Here is a 21,486-nt window from a genome sequence, read left to right on the forward strand (position 1 = left end):
CAATGTGGTCTCCTCTACATTGGAGAGACCAAACGTAAACTGGGCGACCGCTTTGCAGAACACCTGCGGTCTGTCCGCAAGAATGACCCAAACCTCCCTGTCGCTTGCCATTTTAACACTCCACCCTGCTCTCTTGCCCACATGTCTGTCCTTGGCTTGCTGCATTGTTCCAGTGAAGCCCAACGCAAACTGGAGGAACAACACCTCATCTTCCGACTAGGGACTTTACAGCCTTCCGGACTGAATATTGAATTCAACAACTTTAGGTCGTGAGTCCCCTCCCCCATCCCCACCCCCTTTCTGTTTCCCCCTTCTTTTTTTTTTCCCAATAAATTATAAAGATTTTCCTTTTCCCACCTATTTCCATTATATAAAATAAAAAAAAACCCACTAGAGCTATACCTTGAGTGCCCTACCATCCATTCTTAATTAGCACATTCGTTTAGATAATATCACCAACTTTAACTTTAACACCTATGTGTTCTATTGTACTATTGTTGTTGACATCTTTTGATGATCTGCTTCTATCACTGCTTGTTTGTCGCTACAACCACACCAACCCCCTCCACCTCTCTGTCTCTCTATCTCTCCGCCCCCCACACACACACCTTAAACCAGCTTATATTTCAGCTCTTTCCTGGACTCGAACTCAAGTTCTGTCGAAGGGTCATGAGGACTCGAAACGTCAACTCTTTTCTTCTCCGCCGATGCTGCCAGACCTGCTGAGTTTTTCCAGGTAATTCTGTTTTTGTTTTGGATTTCCAGCATCCGCAGTTTTTCTGTTTTTATTTACGAAAATAAGTGCCTGCTCTAAGAAATTATTAAGTGTATTGGAAGAGGGACGTCTTATGTTATAATAGAGTCATAGAGGTCTACAGCACAGAAAAACGCCCTTCAGCCCATCGAGTCTGCACCAGTCAAACAAGTACTATTCTAATCCCATTTTCCAGCACTAGGCCCATAGCCTTGTATGCCATAACATCACAAGTGCACATCCAAATCCTCCTTAAATGTTATGAGGGTTTCTGCCTCTACCACACTTTCAGGCAGAGAGTTTCAGATTCCCACCACCCTCTGGATGAGAAAATTCTTCCACACATCCACTCTAAACCTCCTGCCCCTTACCTTAAATCTATGCCCCCACATTATTGATCCCTCCACCAAGGGAAAAAGTTCCTTCCTGTCTACCCTATCTATGCCCCTCATAATTTTATACACCTCAATCATGTCCCCCCTCAATCTCCTCTGCTCCAGAGAAAATAATCCCAGTCTATCCAATCTCTCCTCATAACTAAAATACTCCATCCCAGGCAACATGCTGGTAAGTCTCCTCTACACTCTCTCTAGTGCAATCACGTCCTTCCTAAATGCGGATTCCAGAACTGCACGCAATACTCTAGCTGTGGCCTAACCAGCGTTTTATACAGTTCCAGCATAACCTCCCTGTTCTTATATTCTATGCCTCGGCTAATAAAGGCAAGTATCCCATATGCCTTCTTAACCACCTTATCTACCCGTCCCGCTACCTTAAGGGACCAGTGGACATGTACATCAAGGTCCCTCTGATCCTCGGTACTTCCCAGGGTCCGACCATTCATCGTGTATTCCCATGCCTCGTTTGTCCTGCCCAAGTGCATCACCTCACACTTATTTGGATCAAATTCCATTTGCCACTGATCAGCCCATCTAACCAGCCCGTCTATATCTTCCTGTAATCTAAGGCTATCCCCCTCACTATTTACCACCCCACCAATTTTCGTGTCATCTGTGAACAGACTGATCAAGCCTCCTACATTCAAGTCTAAATCATTTATATGTACCACAAACAGCAAGGGACCCAACAGCGATCCCTGTGAAACCCCACTGGACACAGGCATCCAGTCACAAAAACACCCCTCGACCATCACCCTCTGCTTCCTGCCACTCAGCCAATTCTGGATGCAATTTGCCAAATTGCCTCGGATCCCATGGGCTCTTACCTTCGTTATCAGTCTCCTATGCGAGACCTTATCAAAAGCCTTACTGAAGTCCAAGTAGACTACGTCAAATGCATTACCCTCATCTACACACTTGGTCACCTCTTCGAAAAATTCAATCAAATTGGTCAAGCAGGACTTCCCTTTAACAAAACCATGCTAACTGTCCTTGATTAATCCCTGCCTCTCCAAATGTAGATTAATTCTGTCCCTCAGAATTACTTCCAATAGTTTCCCCACCGCTGAAGTTAGACTGACTCGCCTGTAGCTCCCTGGTGTATCCCTTCCTCCCTTCTTGAATAACGGTACCACATTGGCTGTCCTCCAGTCCTCTGACACCTCTCCTGTGGCCAGAGAGGTATTGAAAATTATTGCCAGCGCCCCTGCTATCTCCTCCCTTGCCTCACTCAACAGCCTGGGATGCATTTCATCCGTAATGAAATTTTTAAAAAATTATTTTTTTATTTTTTAATTGTTTATATATATTTGGTGAAGGAAATACGAGACCTATGGATGTGGAAACACATGACATTATTTCCTTCTGTTTGTTTCAAAAATTTAATTTAATTTTTTTCAAAGCTTTAATTTAAAAAGAAGAGGGGAATCTCTCAATGTATAAGTAATCACACTGCATGGCAATCACCTTGTTAAAGACAATTGCTAGTTAAACAGGTGATGGGTTTTGATTATCCCATCCAAACAGAACAAAAAGATACAGCTGGAACACTGTGTGGAAGCTACTTGGGAGTAGCACTGAGGAGCTGTCTCGAAAACAAACTAGCTTGAACCAAAAGACCAGTCTGGATTAATTCTTCTACTACAACCTCTTATTGTGAATAGCAGTGGAGAGGCGTCATGAGCCACCTCTTCAACGGATAGCCCTTGTCACCCAGCAGCCATTCATCTAGCCGGGCTGGAACACTGAAGAGCCTCGGCACCTGGGAGTGTCTCAGGATGTACATGTCATGGGAGCTGTCAGGGTACCTTACACACACTTGCAGTATCTGCATCCTGTGGTCACACACTATCTGCACGATCATGGAGTGAAATCTTTTCCTATTTACAAAGACACTGGGTTGACCAGCTGGTGCCTTGATGGCCATACATGCGCAGTCAATGGCACCCTGAATGCGGGGGAACCCAGCAATCGCTGCAAAGCGCCTGGCTCATTCAGTCTGGCTGGCCTTGTCTGTACGATAAAGAATAAAGAGCTTCGGGCGCCAGCTTGACGCAACTGTGGACAGCCGATTGGGAGACTTCACACAGATCCTCCACTGAGCCCTGGAAAAAGGCGGAGGCAAAGAAATAGAGGACCACTGTGACCTTCAGATCCACTGGCATAGGGTGTCCACCCACACAGTCGGAGCTGATCTCAGGCCCAATCATCTGGCAAGTGGAGGTGACTGTCTCCCTTGAGAGGCAGAGCCTCCTTCGGCATTGCACCTCAAACATATTGAGGTAGCAGCATCGTCGCCTGTAAACCCTGGCAGTGGGATACTGGTGTCTTCTGCGGCTCCTTCTGCCTTGGACTACCTGCTGGCCCTGCGCCTCTCCTCCCTCAGATCCCTCCCCTGGAAGCTGCATAGGGACACGTGACCTCCTCTCCCTTCTGCCCCTGTCTTCCTCCTCAGAGGAGGTGCCTCCAGCTGAAACCACAATCCCCATTACCAGGTAAAGGAGGGCTGTCTGATACCTGGAAGGGTCCATATGATCTGAATTGTCTGGAGGCCTGGCAGACAGCAATGAGACCTGAAATGAGGCCTGGAAATGCTAAGAATGAAGTCCCAAACAGAGGTGAAACTGCCAAATACCAATAAGCACCCAGCTGCAAAGTCTCCAAAGCTCCTCGCTATTCACACCGGCAATGCTGCTGGCCATTTTTATCCCGCCCTTCAATAAGGTTTGAGGAAACCTTGGCTGGCCACCTGCCCGTTTTGCCCATGCACGGGCAATGAAAACTCTCAGGCAATTGCATTGTTAAGGGCCTTAAGTAGCCTGCTAATTAATGGCAAGCGCCGCTCCGGCACCCACGGGCACCCGACAAGTGAATATCATTAGGATACTTGCCCGCGTCATCAAGCACTATTTTACTTTCGTTTGGGTTGCGCGCACAACCACCCGACAAAGGAAAAATTCTGCCCTTAGAACTTTAATAAACAACTACATCAGGCAAATTCATGCATCTTATAGGAAGAAGGAGAGGTGAGCTCACTGCCATTTTAATATGGGATCTCATTAAGGTACATCTGCTTCAGTAGTAGCCACCCTTCGTCCAACCTGTGTTCTTGCCACAAAAGGCAAAATGCCCATATGGTGCATGATATCCCAACTTCAGACCTTCAGAGTATCTATTCACTGTATATACAAATACACTAAGTGCACACAAAGCCAATTGTCACTCCAGAGTTTGGAAACTTGTTATATTCTGTCTGTCATCAGGACAGTAAAATGGGGGAATCCGTGAAGGCTTGTCCCTTCCTGCACCTGGATCCTAACAGGCAGTCTTTCCTGCAAAATCCATTTCTTACCCACCAATTCCATCTTCTCCTTGGCCCCTGTCTGAAGCTGATCCAGGTCGTTCTCAATCTTAACATTTTGTTCAGCTCCAAGATGAGTGTTCAACCACATATCTATTCCACCACCTGCTCCCAACTCAAGAACATTGCCAGTCTTCAACCCTGCTCGGCTCTTCTGCTACTGAAACCGTCACCCATGTCTTTGTTACCAGTAAACTTGACTATTATAATGCTCTCTTGCTGACCTCCCATGTCTCACCCTCCAAAACCTAAGCTCATCAAAAGCTTGCTCATGTCCAAATTTGCACAAATTCCCTTCACCCATCACATCTGTGTTTGCTGACCTACATTGCACGACTGGGAGCTAATGTCTCGATTATAAAGTTCTGATTCCTGTTTTCAAATTCTTTCATGATCTAACCCCTGTAATCTCTCCCAGCCCTACAACTCTCGGGGACCTTTGCTCTGCTCCAATTTTGACCTCTTGCTCATCCCCGATTTGAATCATCCCATCATTTGAGGCTCTGCCTACAGCTCTAGAATTTTCTCCCTTCATCTCTCTAACTCTTTTCTCTAGGATGGTCCTTAAAAATTACTTCTTTCACCACCTGGCTTAATATCTCCTTATGTGGCTCAGTGTCAAATTCTGTTTGTTAATGCCCGTGTGAAGGACCTTGGGACTTTAATGGCATTAATGGTGGACATGGCTCCCTGGTGTATTTGTCATGGCAACATCTCGACCAATCAGAGGTAACTTATCAACCAATCAGCACCCCTTTTCTCATGCACTACAGCATGCTGTTCCCCTTGAAATTTGGTGTTCTTGTGAGCTATCCTCATGAGTACAAGACAAAAAGCTTCAACAGCATGTCTCTTTTTTTCAGCAAGTTATTCAAGTTCTGTACTACCAAATGACTAAATGTAAGTTGTTTACGGCAGTTTGGAATTGAATTTCATGAGTATTTGCTTCTCAAAATTGTAAATGAATGACCCTCACTATTATTTATGTTCATTTCTAGACCTCAGGAGAAACAACAAAATATAGATAAGATGTTTGAGACTACAGATAGTGTGTAGTAGCAATTAGGAAGGAACTTGTGGGCTTTGGCAGTAGCGTGAGGCATCCTAATCTTAGGTAGTATTATAGAGTATTTCTGAGTTCAGTAGAACTGAGGTGAGTGTGCTAAAGCTTTGCAGTACTGCAGTGGAATAAGATTTGATTTAATGGTGGAGCAATAACTGGAATAATTGGAAGTGTCCTGAAATCTGGAAGGATAGCCAGTTTTGTGGTATGGAGCTGTGAAATTGTGAAATGTCTTAGAGTGTTATGGGATAGGATCCATACTATTGGGAGTCTGCCAGTATTGTTGGGGCTGAAATCTGCTAGGATTAAGAGGAAGAGAGTCAATTAGGATCGAGATGCTGGTGAAAATAAGGGTCAGAATTTTGAAATCAAGACATTACATGACTGTGAGCCAATGTAGGTCATCAAGCACAGATGCGAAGGGTGAACAGGACTTTGTGCGAATTAGGACGTGGGCAAAGCTTTAGTGAGCTTAGGTTTATGCAGGGTGGAATATGGGAGATCAGCAAGAGAGCATTGTAATAGTCAAGCCTACAGGTAACAAAGGCATGGGTGAGGGTTTCAGCAGCAGAAGAGCTGAAACAGGGTTGAAGACCGTTGACACTATGGAGGTGGGAACAGGTGGCCATGATAATGGAGCCGTTATGTGTTTGAAAACTCAACTCATGGCTGACTAAAATGCCATGGTTATGTGGTTATGAGTAATCTCATTCAACTTCAGACAGGGGTCAAGGAGAGAGATGGAGATGGTTAGTAGGGAATAGAATTTGTTCCAGGAAACAATGACAATGCGCCTTCAGCTTTCCCAACATGTAGTTGTAGGAAATTTCAACTCTTCTAGTACTGGATATGGACAGATAGTGTGACAAAGTAAAGGCAATGGAAGGGTCAAGAGAGCCAGTGATGAGTTAGAGCTGGGTGTAGTCAGCATATACATGGAAACTGATGCTGTGTTTTCAGAATGAGGTTGTTGAAGGGCAGCATGTAGATGAGAAGTTGAGTGATGACTGTCAAATGAGTATCCTGGGGTTCTCTGCAATGGCTAGCTTCCTCAAAATACAGGGTGCTATTAACTACACTCTTTTTGCAAGGGACTTTGTCAGTTACAAGTGATTCCTCTCTATCAATATGTAGCTTGTATGTGATCACAAAACACAGAACATGCTTGGTTCCAATGCAGCTGCCACAATGCTTTCATCTCAAGATATTCTTACATTTCCAAAGAATCTTGGAGAATGATTGTATGTGGATCACTCCCTTTTACCATGGTTCATTAAACCCATTCACAACCTACCCTGCCCGAACAGATGAAGTATACGAAGAACCATATAGGAATGATTGATTCACAATATGGATTGTATTGTGCCATGAAAGGACCGGAGGCTCCTGGCAATATATCCCAGCAAAGTCTCCCAACTAATAGTGGCCCACACAGTTTCACACATAAAATGACTTTTAAATATAGTATTTTTACAAAATAATGAGTCTGCTTACCAATTGAAATGCAGTAAATTTAAATCCCCATTCTTCAATGGCATCCAAAATCTTTCCAAGCAGACCTATAAATAAAAAAATTTAAAGTGACAGAATTCTCAGAAAATTCAACAATAGTTCACTAATTTTGTTTTAGAAAATAAAATCAATGAGTAAATTTGAAAATTACTTCATCAGATACAATTATTTAATACCAGCTCTAGATTTTCTCTTCTCCTCTTCAAGGTGCTGACTCATACAGTTTCATAGGGCCCACAGGTCGACAGGTTACTCAATCAAATGGTCATTCTTCATGTTTGAGCTTAAACGCTGAATGTCACAAGTTATTTTCATCTGAAAGAGCATCACAGCTGAGCCCAATCCCATCCTTGCCTAAGGACCACAAAGTGGTCCCTGGGCACCAATCAGGGAACCCAAGCAGATATTCCCTTCTGTAGCCCATAAGTGCTGAGGGAAATTATTTCATCTTGAACAGGATTGAAGGTGACCAAGGTGAAGACATTTTAAAGTTGCATTTACCTTAAGAGTTCATTTTTCTCCATTCTCTTTTCCCTTCCTCTCTAATGTTGACTTCTGCATACTTTCAATAGGGATCACTTGACAGTGACCAGATCTAGTAACTCAAAACTGGGCACCCATGAGGCGCTGTGGGCCATCAGCAGCAGCAGAATTGTATACGACCACAATCTGTAATCTTATGGCCTTGCATACCCCCAACTCTACCATTACCATCAAGCTGAGGTATCAACCCTGGTTCAATGAAGAGTGCAGAAGGGTATGCCAGGAGCAGCACCAAACAGACCTAAAAATGAAGTCTCAACCAAACAGCATGCAATAGACAGAGCTAAGCAATCCCACAACCAACAGATCATATCTAAGCTCTGCAGTCCTGCCATTGCAGTCCAGTCGTAAATGGTGGTGGACAACTAAATAACCCACTGGGGGAGAGGGCTCCACAAATACTCCATCCTCAATGATGGGGGGAGCCCAGCACATCAGTGCAAAAGACAAGACTAAAGCATTAGCTACAATCTTCAGCCATAAGTGCCAGGTGGATGATCCAATCTTGGCCTCCTCCTGAGCATCCAGCGTCACAGATGCCAGACTTCAGCCATGTCGGTTCACTACACGTGATATCAAAAAATGGCTGAAGACACTAGAATACTGCAAGAGCTAAGGGCCCTGACAACACTCTGGCAATAATACTGAAGACCTCCAGAGATAGCCAGACCCCCAGCCAAGCTGTTCCAATACAGCTACAACACTGGCATCTAACTGGCAACGTGAAAAATTGCCCAGTTCCAATCTGTCCACAAAAAGCAGGACAAATCCAACCCAGCCAATTACTGCCCCATCAGTTTACTCTCGATCATCAAAGTGATAGAAGGTGTCATCCACATTGTTATCAAGCAGCACTTACTTAGCAATAACCTGCTCACTAATAAAGTTTGACTTCCACCAGGGCCACTCAGCTCCTGAACTCATTACAGCCTTGGTCCAAACATGGACAAAAGAGCTGAACTCCAGAAGCAAGAGTGACTGCACTTGACATTAAGGCAGTATTGGACAGAGTATGGCACCAAGGAGCCCTAGCAAAACCAGTATCAATGAAAATAAGGGGGAAAACTCTCCACTGGTTTTAGTCATACCTAGCACAAAGGAAGATGGCTGTGGTTGTTGGAGGTCAATCATCTCAGTCCTAGGACTTCACTGCAGGTCTTTCTCAGGGTAGTGTCCTGGGCCAAACCACCTTCAGCTGTTTCACCAAAGATTTTCTCTCCATTATAAAGTCAAAAGTGGGGATGTGCGCTCATGATCGTGCAATGTTCAGCACCATTCGCGACTCCTCAGACAATGATTACAAAGATAACAAAAAGACAAAACTAAAAGCTCTCTATCTGAACGCACGTAGCATTCAAAACAAAGTAAATGAATTGATAGTGCACATTGAATAAATATGATTGATAGCCATTACGGAGACGTGGTTGCAAGATGACAAGCATTGGATCCTGTATATTGAGGGGTATATGATATTCAAGAAGAATAAGAAGCTAGATAGAGGTGGAGGGATAGCACTGTTAATTAAGGATGACGTTGACCTTGGTTCAAGAGATTAAGATGTAGAATCGGTTTGGAAAGAGATGAGGAATAGCAGGGGAAAGAAGTCACTAGTGGAAGTGGTCTACAAGTCCCCTAAGAGTAACCACAATGAAGGACAAAGTATACAGGAAGAAATATTGTGTGCTTCTGATAAAGGGACAGCAATAAGCATGGGTGATTTTAATCTACATATAAACTGCAAAAATCAGATTGGCAGTAGTAGCCCGGATGAGGAGCTCATAGAATGCTTTCAAGGGAGTTTCTTCGAGGAGCACGTTCTGGAACCAACCAGAGAGCAGGTTATATTAGACTTGGTATTGTTTAAAGTGACAGGATTAATTAATCACCTCAGACACCCCTAGGTAGCAGTGACCACAATATGATTGAATTTTATATTGGTTTGAAAAGAGAGGAGAGTGGGTCTAAGACTAGTATTTTAAACTTAAATTGGGGCAATTATGTGTGCATGAAAGCTGAGCTAGCTGAATTGGACTGGGATTCTAGGCTGAAGATTAGATTAATAGAGAAGCAGTGGCAGACATTTAAGAGGATATTTCAAAATACTCAGAATAAGTATATTCCAACTATAAAGAAAAATTCTAAGAGGAGGACCAACTATCCGAGATTAACTAAAGAATTTAAGGAGGAGAGTGTGCTAGAGAAGGTAGCACTGCGCATTGGGCCAAAGAAGAACCAAAATGGGGATGGCACCTTCATACATTTGCACCATAGAGGAAAGTGGATGCGAGGCCAGAGGGAGGGCACCAGGCCAGGAGTTAGAGGCAGTGCAGTGTGCACCGGCGGGGGAGGTAGAGGATGGCAACCAGGTTTTATCCTGAAGTAAGGGTCAACTGACTACATGGTTATATCTAAATATGACTGAAAAACAATGCAGAAGGAGGCTCAGGTTAAGTTGGTCAATATACATGGCATGGTACAAATTTTGAACCACAGTCTGCTGATCCTCGTGCCCTGTCAGTAGCTGTCAAGGTTACCATGGCGCTGAATTTTTATGCAGCTGGCTCTTTCCTGGGCTCTCTAGGAGAACTCTGCAGAATATCACAGTCAGCCGCACACAGCTGCACCAAGGCATTAACTAATGCCCTCTTTGTTCACTGCAGGGGTGGGGGGGGAGCACATTCACTTCCCACTGGATATGGCATCTCAAATACAGAGAGCCAAGGGGTTTGCACTATTAGCAGACTTCTCTCAGGTGGAGGGGGTTATTGACTACATCCATGACGCCATAAGGGCTCCAACTCATCAACCTGATGCCTTCGTGAACCAAAAACCCTTCCACTCCCTGAATGTGCAGGTGGTGTGTGATCACAGCAAGGTGTCCCTGCATGTCTACGTACGATACCCTGGTAGCTACCACAACTCAATACTGAGGAATTCCCAAATGCTTCAGCTTTTCAAACACTGACACAGATCCGTGGTTGGCTTCTGGGGAATAAGGGGTAGGTAGCCCCTTAAGGAGGTAGCTAATGACCTCCTTTAGACAGCCACAAACAGAGCCCAAACAGATCTAAAACAGCAATGTGGTGACCCAGAGTAAAATAGAGCAGGCTACTGGCATTCTCAAAATGCGCTTCAGGTGCCTTGACCACTCAGGTGGAGCTCTATAGTATTCCACTGCAAGGGTATCCCAAATAGTAGTGACGTGCTGCATGCTGCACAATATTTTTCAGTGGAGAGGTCTACAACTGGAAGGGGAAGAAGCAGGACCCAGAGCTGCAACATCTGAGGAGGTCGAGGAGAAGGAGGAGGTCGAGGAGAAGGAGGAAGTCGAGGAGGAGGTCAAGGAGGTCTAGGAGGAGGTCGAGGAAGAAGGAGGAAGAAGAAGGAAGAAGGAGAACCCCATGTCCATTCTCAAGGATCTGGTGTGGAGGAGGAGGAAGAGGGCAGCAATGGCAGAGCAGCCGAGACGCAGGCCCATATAGCCACAGCTGATCTTTTGCAGGGAGGGGTCATCGCCAGAAGCATCCTAATCTAAAATAGATCCACCTAAGGTCCCAAGAGGTCACACTTACCATCAGCTAGTCCCTGGTGAGCATCTTCCACATAATAAACCTTTAACATTGAAGCCACAGTTCCTCAGGGATATGCCCATCTCCAACAAGGGAGAAAGTCAACAGCAAAAAATATCAATCAATTACATAAATATGGCTTAACCATCACAAACATAACCCTTGGCCTCAAGATATTGCACAAACACAACTTAAGAATTCCTTCACATTTCTGCCAATGGCTGTCAAAGAGGCAGCAAAATCTCCAACCTGTGCATACTCAAACCATCCTCTGTATGCTGAGGGTGCCAGTAGGAAGCATGACTGCACACCAAATAGCTATACACCCAATAAGTGTGATTGTATGTGCTAACAGAACTGCAGCTAATGCAAATGGCACAGGGTGAGCACACAGCTATGCTAGACCAGCTCCTTGAATTAATTTCTGCATGATCCTTGCACCTCTATGGTCCAGTTTCAGGAGTGTGCAACCCACTGCAGCATGCAATGTTCCCTTAAACCTCAGCTCCCTTACCAAATCACAGCCTCGACCATCTGGAAGACAAAAGCTTCCCATGTAATTGGGAGAACACACAAGTACTCTTCCCTTGAGCAAACGTGACATCTTGGCCTGTGGAATAACCACTTAATTGACTGCATAACATTCACATGCAGATGACTGTCTTGCACCCAGCACTCATGTTTGAAGTGCACCTGATGAACTGCATCCAATCGTCGAGTTTGATCATTGAGCCTCCCTTAAAGTCAATCGTTGATGGACAATAACTGATGCCAGGATCATCTCAATTCACAACCCTTGAGCCTGAATTTTTCACTCACTGGGCGCGTGCGATCGGCAGGCCCGGGAGCAGACGGAAAACAGGCCCCTGAATTCACGCTGGCTGGTCAATAAACGGGCAGCCAATGTGAGACACGCGCTGAAAAGCTCAGTGTTGCTGGGGTGGGGGTGGGAAGAGGGAAGAATGGCAGGGGTCTTTTTCCAGATGGCAGGCAGTGACTAGTGGTGTACCGCAGGCTTAGATCAGGAAATGCAATATTTCCAAGTTTACTGATGATACAAATCTGAGCGGGGTTGTGAGTTGTAAGGAGGATGCAAGGATGCTTCAGGGCAATTTAGACAAGTTGCGTATGTGGGCAAACACATGGCAGATGCAGTATAATGTGGATAAATGTGATATGCTTTGATATGAAAAACAGAAAGGCAGAGTATTATTTAAATGGTGATATATTGGGAAATGTGGATGTACAAAGGGACTTGGATGTCCTTGTACATCAGTCAATGAAAGTAAACAGGCAGGTGCAGCACGCAGTTGGGAAGGCAAATGCAAAAGGATTTGAGTTCAGAATTAGGGATGTCTTACTGCAGTTATACAAGGCCTTGGTGAGACCACACCTGGAGTATTGTGTCCAGTTTTGGACTCCCTGCCTAAGAAAGGATATGCTTGCCATAGAGGGAGTGTAGCGAAGGTTCACAAGGCTGACACTGGGGATGGCAGGACTCTTGTATGAGGAGACATTGGTTCAACTGGGCCAGTATTCACTAGAGTTTAGAAGAATGAGAGGGGATCTGATTGAAACGTATAAAATTCTAACAGTGCTAGACAGACTAGATGCAGAGAGGATGTTTCCCCTGATTGGGGAGTCTAGAACCAGGGGCCACAGTCTCAGGTTACAGGGCAGGCCATTTAGGAATGAGATGAGGAAAAATTTCTTCACTCAGAGGGTGGTCAACCTGTGGAATTCTCTACCACAGAAGGCTATGGAGGTTGGGTCATTGAGTATATTCAAGAAAGAAACTGATCATTTTTTGGATATTAGGGGCATCAAAAGGTATGGAGAGAAAGTGAGAATATGGCATTGAGATACAGGATCAGGCAAGATCATATTGAATGGTGGAGCAGGCTCAAAGGGCTGAATGGCCTACTCCTGCTCCTAGTTTCTATGTTTTTCTATGTGACAGTATCACCGCAGGTGCGGGTGAGCTCTTCCACTGAGGTCCCTGAAAGCAGATAACTGCCTCAGGGAGCTGCAGACATCCAAATAATAAAAGAAAGTACAAAAATGCTGCAAAAAACGTCCATGCAGCACAATCAAGCACTGAAAGCATAACTCATAAAAATGCTGTCCCCAGCTATTTCTTTTTATTTTATTTCCTAACAGAGATTTCATCCCACCGTTGGATGAGGTTTCATCAAAAATGTAAAGGCTGCCTGGCTGATTGGCCTGTCCGCCAACCAAAAGGTTGGACAGGCCACAAAAAAAATCGTTGACAATTGCGCCGTTAATGGGTTTAACTACACGCTTAATTGTTGGCGGGTGCTCTTCCGAGTGCTGTGCGTCCCCGCTGAGTGAAATATCGCACAAGTGCGCGATGACATTGGGACGCTCGCCCTACATCATCTCATGCGATTTTACGCCCGTTCAGGTCAGGCGCCCGCCCGTGGAAGTAAAATTCTGCCCTTGGTGTACTACTGCCTTATTTGTAGAACCAAAAAGAATGAAGCCTTCCAATATAAAAACAGAAAATGCTGGAAAAATTCAGTAGCACCTGTGGAGAGAGAAACAGAGTTAACGTTTCGAGTCCATATCACTTTTCAGAGATAAAGAGGTAGAAACGTGATAGATTTTATAGTGTTTAAGTGGGGGTGGAGCAGGCAGAGTAAAATAAATAGTCAGAGATAGGTGGGAGCTCAGGAGAGATTTGACAAAGATGTCATGGAAACAAGACAAAAGGAGTGTTAATGGTAGTGTTAAAGAATAAAGAAGGTGCTGGTAATAGCATAAAAGTAAGAAAGCAGAATGTTAGTAGCAGAACAAGGGTCAGCGTTCCATGAAAGCAAATGATAAGAACAAGTGACAGATGGCCCTGTGGTGGTGGGTGGTGGGTTTGGAGAAAAAAATTGGATCAAAAAAAAGGTCAAGGTGGAGGAGAGAGTTCAAGTTCTAAAATTGTTGAACCCAATGTTAAGTCCAGAAGGCTGTGAAGTGCCTAATTGGAAGATGAGGTGCTGTTCCTCCAGTTTGCATTGGGCTTCATATTGTAGCAGGCCAAGGATAGACATGTGGGCATGAAAGCAAGGTGGTGAGTTGAAATGGCAAGCAAAAGGAAGGTCTGGGTGTTGCTTGCTGACTGAGTAAAAGTGTTCCACAAAGCAGTCACCCAGTGTGTGGTTAGTCTCTCCAATGTAGAGGAGACTGCGTTGGGAGCAGCAAATATAGTAGACCAAATTGAAGGAAGTGCAAGTGAAGCACTTCTTCACCTGAAATGAATGTTTGGAGACTTGGACAGTGAGGAGGGAGGAGGTAAATGGGCAAGTGTTGCACCTTCTGTGGTTGCAGGGGAAGGTGCCGCGGGAAGGGAATGAAGAGTTGGGGGTGATGGAGGAGTGGGCCAGGGTGTCCTTGAGAGAACAGTTCCTACGGAATGCTGACGGGGGGGGTGAGGGGAAGATGTGTTTGGTGGTGGAATTATGCTGGAGTTGACGGAAATGTCAGTGGGTGATCCTTTGAAAGCGGAGGCTGGTGGGGTGAAAAGTGAGGACAAGGGGGACCCTATCATCATGGTTCTGGGAAGGAGGGAAAGGTGTGAGGGCAGAGATGTGGGAGATGGGTCAGATACAGTGGGGGGAACACTCGGTTCAGGAAAAAGGGAGACATGTCAGAAGCGCCATTTTGGAACGTAGTATCGTCAGAACAGGTGTGACGGAGGAAGAAGGAAGTGGGAGAATGGGATGGAGTTCCTACAAGAAGCAGGGTGTGAGGAGTTGTAGTGGAGGGTTCCCCCACTGCCCCCACCAACCAACTCCGTGGTTGACAAGGCCCTCAACCATGTCCAACCCATCTCCTGCACCTCTGCCATTATTCTTTCCCTTCCCTCCCAGAACCAAATTAGGAACCCCCTTGTCCTCACTTTTCACCCCACCAGCTTTGCATTCAAAGGATCATCCTCCATCATTTCTGCCAACTCCAACATAATACCACCACCAAACACATCTTTCCCTCAACCTCCTGTTAACATTCCGTAGGGACCGTTCTCTCCATGACATCCTGATCCACACCTCCATCACCCCTGCCTCCTCATCCCCTTTCGTGGTACCTTACCCTGCAATCGCAGAAGGTACAACAGCTGCCCCTTTACCTCCTCCCTCCTCACCATCCAAGGCCCAAAACATTCATTTCAGGTGTAGCAGTGCTTCACTTGCACCTCTTTCAATTTGGTCTACTGTATTTGCTGCTCACAATGTGGTCTGCTTTGCACTGGGGAGACTAAACGCAGATTGGGTGACCATTTTGCAGAACACCTTCGCTCAGTCCGCAAGCATGACCCAGACCTTTCTGCTGCTTGCCATTGCAACTCACCATCTTGCTCTCATGCCCACATGTCCGTCCTTGACTTGCTACAATGCTCCAGTGATTTTTGTTGCCCATTTTGCTCCACCTGCTCCACCCCCCCGCCTTAAACAGTATAAAATCCATCACATTTCTACCTCTCTTTAGCTCTGAAGAGTCGTATGGACTTGAGACATTAACTTAGTTTCCCTCTCCACAGTTGCTGCCAGACCTGCTGAGTTTTTCCATCATTTCCTGTTTTTATTTCAGATTTCCAACATCCACAGTATTTTGCTTTTGTTGAAGCCTTCCAATGCCTGACATATATGTCATATCTTTGCTCCTGATGATGTCATTGCAAGGTAGACCTCATCATGCAGTCTTCACTGTTACTGGTAAAAATAGCCTTCAAGTTGCTAACACTGTCATTGAGGTTTTTGGTATACAAAAGCAGACCGAGACATCTTTGACTGTATTGATATCACAGAATCACAGAATTGTTACAGCGCAGGAGGCAGCCATTTGTCCCATCAAATGTAAAAACACATCCATACATTGTAAATACAAAGTGAATAATAGTGATATGTGCAAAGTGATAATGTAACCATGGTGAAACATTAGTGCTTGAGGCGAAATGTTGCCTTGTGCTCATGAACACTCCTACAAAGTGTGAGGCCACAGCTGTGTTAGACCAGCTTCTTGAATAAACTTCCACATTACCTCCTTGGTCCAGTTTCAGGAGCTGCGGCATCTGCAGCATGCAATGCTCCCATAACTCCTGTGTTGCCTCAGAAGAGGTGGAGGCAGACTACTCACTTCTCATTCTACGTGGCATTGAGGAGTGTGGTAGCTGACCTTGTCATACAGGCATGTGTTGGGGACCTCCTTCAGACCACAGCCTCTGTATCCCTGCATTGGCAGCTGTGGTCACTGGCACCTGTGGAGCAGAGGAGAGCTCTGGCGGAGAGGCTGGGGAGTTGGGAGAAGATGAGGGTGCTGAGAAGCTCTTGGTACCTTCACCTTCCTCACTAACCTTCACAGCACTAGGTTAGCTTTCAGGTGGGGTTGATGGGGCTGGCTGCTGGTGCGTAGCAGTCGTCCATTCCAGCAACTGCTGTGCCAACAGTGCAATCGTCCTGTTAAGGGAACGCAACTTCCATGGATGTCAGCTCTCAAAATCTAAGTAGACTGATCCAGGCTATTGAGTCAGCCTTGCAGCCTTTGCAGGTCATGACATTACTCTTGCATCCACTCTTAGAGTGTTGTTGCATCTGTCTCTCCATGAGAGTGGCCATTCTTTTATGGTCAGAGCTCATGCGGTCGAGCCCATGACAATGTGGAGCTCAACACCATGATGGACTGCTCTACTCGAAAAGTTTGAGCTCGCATTGCCTCAGGGAACTGTGTCAGATGTTCACACATCTGCATCTGATTATCCAAATACTGCATCCCAAAAGAAGACTCTTAAGGCTCAACATTCCTACCCACTGGAACTTCATTGGTATTTTCCTCCGTCCTCCACGGGGAGCAGTGCACAGATACCTTTGACTCTGACATCTCCTCCTGCACTCCAGTACAGTGCCTTTCATCTTATGCCACTGACTCTGGCCACTGAAATGGGGCGCAGAACCTCCCACTCTTCCTCCACTCTCTCAGAGAGATATTGTGGCATTCAAAATTTTAAAAAGGCTCAAAAGGCATTCAGCTTCGAATGGTCTCTCTCACATTTGTATGCTTACATTGCACTAACCATGTTCTCTATCTTATTAAAGAGTACTGTTAGAATGGGGGTGGGGGTTTAAAATGGGCCTGTTCAAATGCATGATAGCCTGGATTTTGTTGCTGTCACTCCCACATAGTATGCTGTATGCCCAACCACTTACTACCCTACTGGCTTACTCCCTCTAAGTCACACGATTGTACTATGACAGTGTGCAACTATGAGGGACCTGGGTAAGGGTCAGTTGAATGGGTGCAATCTGTTAGATGGATGGCAAGAGGGTAGGCAGATGGGCAAAGGAGGGGTATTGCTATGTGTAGGAGTAATCAATCAGTTATGGATTTACAGCAATGGGAGGTGGGTGGTGAGAGTTACGAGCAGTAGATAGTGCAACAGGCTGCAGCAGCATTGGAGACGGTCACACTGATTGCATTGTGTGGATTTCAAAATTCATCAAGACTGATTGCATCACCAGTTTCAAATCAGTTAACAAAGATTTTAAAAGGGGAATGACAGAATTTGGGTCTTCATAGCCAATATCTTGGCTTTAAAATGAATGTGTAATTTCCTTTTGTGCTGATGTTCTGAAATTATCAAAATAAGAACAGTAAAGTCAAAAAAGGGAACCTTGTAAATAATATGCATTTTTGTCAAAATTACCTTAAAATAAGAAAAAAATGTGTTTTGTTATGTTAATTGAACTTTGGAGGAATTGGAATCCTGAGAACCAGTAAACACATAAAGTCTGCAACACTCTTTCCAGAAGTTAAGCATTTTCTGTTCATGTCATTTTTCTGCTAAAATTAGTTAAAATTAACTTTATGCTTTGAGGCAACAACAATTATTTTAAAAATAAGCTAAGCCATTCTTTTGTTAACTTTTGGTCTTGACCACAGTCCAGGTTTACGTTAGAAATGAAGAACAGTCTCAACGTTTCACAATTAACCAATAAACATTGGGACAAAAGGACTAAAAAAACTCATCTCAAAAACATTTCAAAATGTTTCATATGCAATGCATCAATTTTTGCACGAGGTGAATGCTGTTGTGTGTATAAAAGTGGCAGCCATATTGTGTACAGCAAGAGAGAGGAATGCTGACCAGAAAACAAGGAAAACATCCTGCCCTAGGAGCTTTAACATCCACCTGAAGCACCAGAATAGACACACAGGCCTCACATGAATAGGGGTAGACTTTAGCTTTACCGTTTAGGCAGTAAACTGGCATGCATCATCTAACTATTATAGGACCCACTCAATTTTCATGACCATGGAAACTAAATTGATCACTTTCTATCATTAGCAGCCAATCTGCAACAGCAGTTTGCCATCCAAACAGTGAAGGTGAAAATTACCCCCAAAATCTCATTTCACTTCCAATACATAGCACTCCCTCAATATTGTACTGAGATAGTGGCTTAGATTTCATGCTCAGCTCCTGGTTCAAGTCAACATAGCAAAGGGAGGTAACCAGAGAAACCTGTACAGCAAAAACAAAATTGAAACAGATATACTGAAAACAACCCTTATATCAAATATCAACTTATAAGGAACAGGTAATCCCACTTTGATTTTTAACCATGCTATGGCTTAGTTGAGGGGAGTGAAGGCATGATAGCTAAATTTGCAGATGACACAAAGATAGGTAGGAAACTATGTTATGAAGAGGACATAAGGAGGTGCAGGCAGATATAGATGGGATGACTGAGTGGACAAAAATGTGGCAGATGGAGTATCATGGGGAAAATGTGAAGTTGTTCACTTTGGCAGGAAGAATATTACTTAAGCATTAAGCAGAGTATTACTTAAATGGAGAACGGTTGCAGAATTCAGAGCTGCAGTGGGAACTAGATGTTCTAGTGCATGAGTCACAGAAAGTTAGTATGCAGGTACAGCAAGTAATTAAGAAGGCTAATGGAATTCTATCCTTTATTAAAAAGGAATTGAACATAAAAGGATGTTATGCTTCAGTTAGACAGGACATTGGTGAGACCACATCTCAAATACTGTGTGCAGTTTTGGTCTACTTATTTAAGGAAGGGTGTAAGTGCATTGGAAGCAGTTCAGAGGAGGTTTACTAGATTGATACCCTAGAATAAGCGGGTTGTCTTATGAGGACAGGTTAGACAAACTTGTTTCCACTGGAGTTTAGAAGAGTGAGGAGCAACTTGGTTAAAGTATATAAGATCCTGAACGGTACTGACAAGGTGGACGTGGAACGGATGTTTCCCCTTGTGGGCGAGCCTAGAACTAGGGGGCACCATTTTAAAATTAGGGGCTGCCCTTTTAGAACAGAGATGAGGAGAAATTTTTTCTCTGAGTGTTGTGCGACTTTGGAACTCTGCCTCAAAAGGCAGTGGAGGCAGGGTCACTGAATATTTTTAAGACGGAGGTAGAGTAGTTCTTCAACAAAAGCAGAAAATGCTGCGAAAACTCAGCAGGTCTAGCAGCATCTGTGGAGAGGGAAGCAGAGTTAACGTTTCAAGTCAGGTGTTTCTGAAGAAGGGTCATATGGACTCGAAACGTTAAATCTGTTTCTCCCTCTGCAGATGCTACTAGACCTGCTGAGATTTTCCAGCATTTTCTGTTTTTGTTTCAGATTTCCAGCATTCACAATATTTTGCTTTTATCGTAGAATAGTTCTTGTTAGGCAAGGAATCAAATGGTATCAGAGATAGATGGGAATGTGCTATTCAAAACAAACAGATCAGCCATGATCTTAATGAATGGCGGCGCAGGCTCAAGGGGCCGAATGGCATACTTCTGCTCCTATTTTGTACGCTCATATGTTGATAACAAGAAATGAGAATTATGCAATGTGCACACCTCTCTATTGCATGTGTGTGCTTATCAAGGCATGGAACACAGCATGGAAAAACTGAAGTGTATCCATATTGAACAAAAATGCTCATAAATAATTACTTTACAAAGAAACAGTAATCCTCTCTCTTTGAATTAAGTCATAGTCTGCACATTATGATTCCAAACCCTGACAGCCCACAGCAAGAAAAGCAGTTGTAATTTGACACCTCGCTTGAATGAAATGTCTGTTTCTTGCAAGATTAATTAAAATACCATCTAATTAAGTTGCAAGAATACCTTGGAAAGGACCAGTGATGATCATATTTCTTCCCACATGCCTGTCAATTTGGTAGGCTACTGCAGAAGGCAGTCTAACAATATTCTAATGAGGCACTGTCATCAAGATCGGCGGGGCTTCCACATCTCCAACCTTGGGTTACTCACCCAATTACAGGCTGCCCTGCACCCTCCCTGGTTCCCCACTATTATCGGGGCTCATTTATCAGATAATGCTTGCATTACAGCATGAAACTGTGGCAAATTGGACCAAAAACATAATTAGGCTAAGGCATAACTAGTAGTTTTTATTTATTATTATTATTTGTAGCTGCCATAGATGTAATTCTATAATTCTGAGTATTAGCAAACTAAAAGCAAGTAACAATGAGTGGCTCTGTGTTGATGTTCCATATTAAACACAGAATGGATGGGTGGGTCCAAACACTGACTCTTCAATGAAAATGACAATGGCTGCTACACGTGGAATTACATCAAATAGATCCAAAAAAATAAAGCATTTATTTTTGCCACCTTTTCAACAACTTCTTTGCATTATGACGTGGCAGATGATGTGTGCCAGGTGCATCAAATCTACAAGGGAAAATTGATCACGTGGTCATAATGATTTTGAAATTTGTATTTTATTTCGAAATGTGTGCCCTGATTTCAGTAGTAATAAGTCCACCAAGATTCTAGAGATTTTTACAAAACTAAATTAAACATTTATTAACAAAAGAAAAGATCTCAAGAACACACATAGGTCTACAATTTACTACAATAACTCCTAAAACACCTAATTAATCTGACCTCCAGTTACACCCCCCATTAAGGCAACAGTAAAAAAAAAAATAGATTTTAAACAGATCCAGGCAAAATCACCACAATACTATGGACAGTCGAATTCAACGTGGCTTTTCCCAACTTCAGCTTCTGTAGACAGCAGCTTAATGCACAAATACTGGAGGCTTTTCACACTTCTGGTAGATCTTGCAACGCCTTTTTCATCTGACACATGGCCTCTTCCCCTTCACACATGGTTCTCCCTTTTAAAGCAAATTTCATTGTTCCCATATGTCTTTGAAACTTTACCTTTCTCATAATATAAATCTTTTCATGGCACTAATACTATCAGTAACCTTTGGGAAAATAAACACATT

General features: G+C 44.1%; 1 protein-coding gene across 3 annotated transcripts in view; it reads right to left on the reverse strand.

Annotated features, from left to right (window-relative positions):
* nme7 (NME/NM23 family member 7) overlaps window positions 1-21,486 on the reverse strand; it is a 189,598-nt gene that overhangs the window by 90,751 nt on the left and 77,361 nt on the right. For all 3 annotated transcript variants that reach the window (XM_041210812.1, XM_041210814.1, XM_041210813.1), the window contains one exon: window positions 7,071-7,135. In XM_041210812.1, the coding sequence (XP_041066746.1) occupies window positions 7,071-7,135 (65 nt within the window). The remainder of the gene's footprint in view (window positions 1-7,070; window positions 7,136-21,486) is intronic.

This window comes from Carcharodon carcharias, chromosome 18 (assembly GCF_017639515.1).
Source record: "Carcharodon carcharias isolate sCarCar2 chromosome 18, sCarCar2.pri, whole genome shotgun sequence".
NCBI classification, from domain to species: Eukaryota; Metazoa; Chordata; class Chondrichthyes; order Lamniformes; family Lamnidae; genus Carcharodon; species Carcharodon carcharias.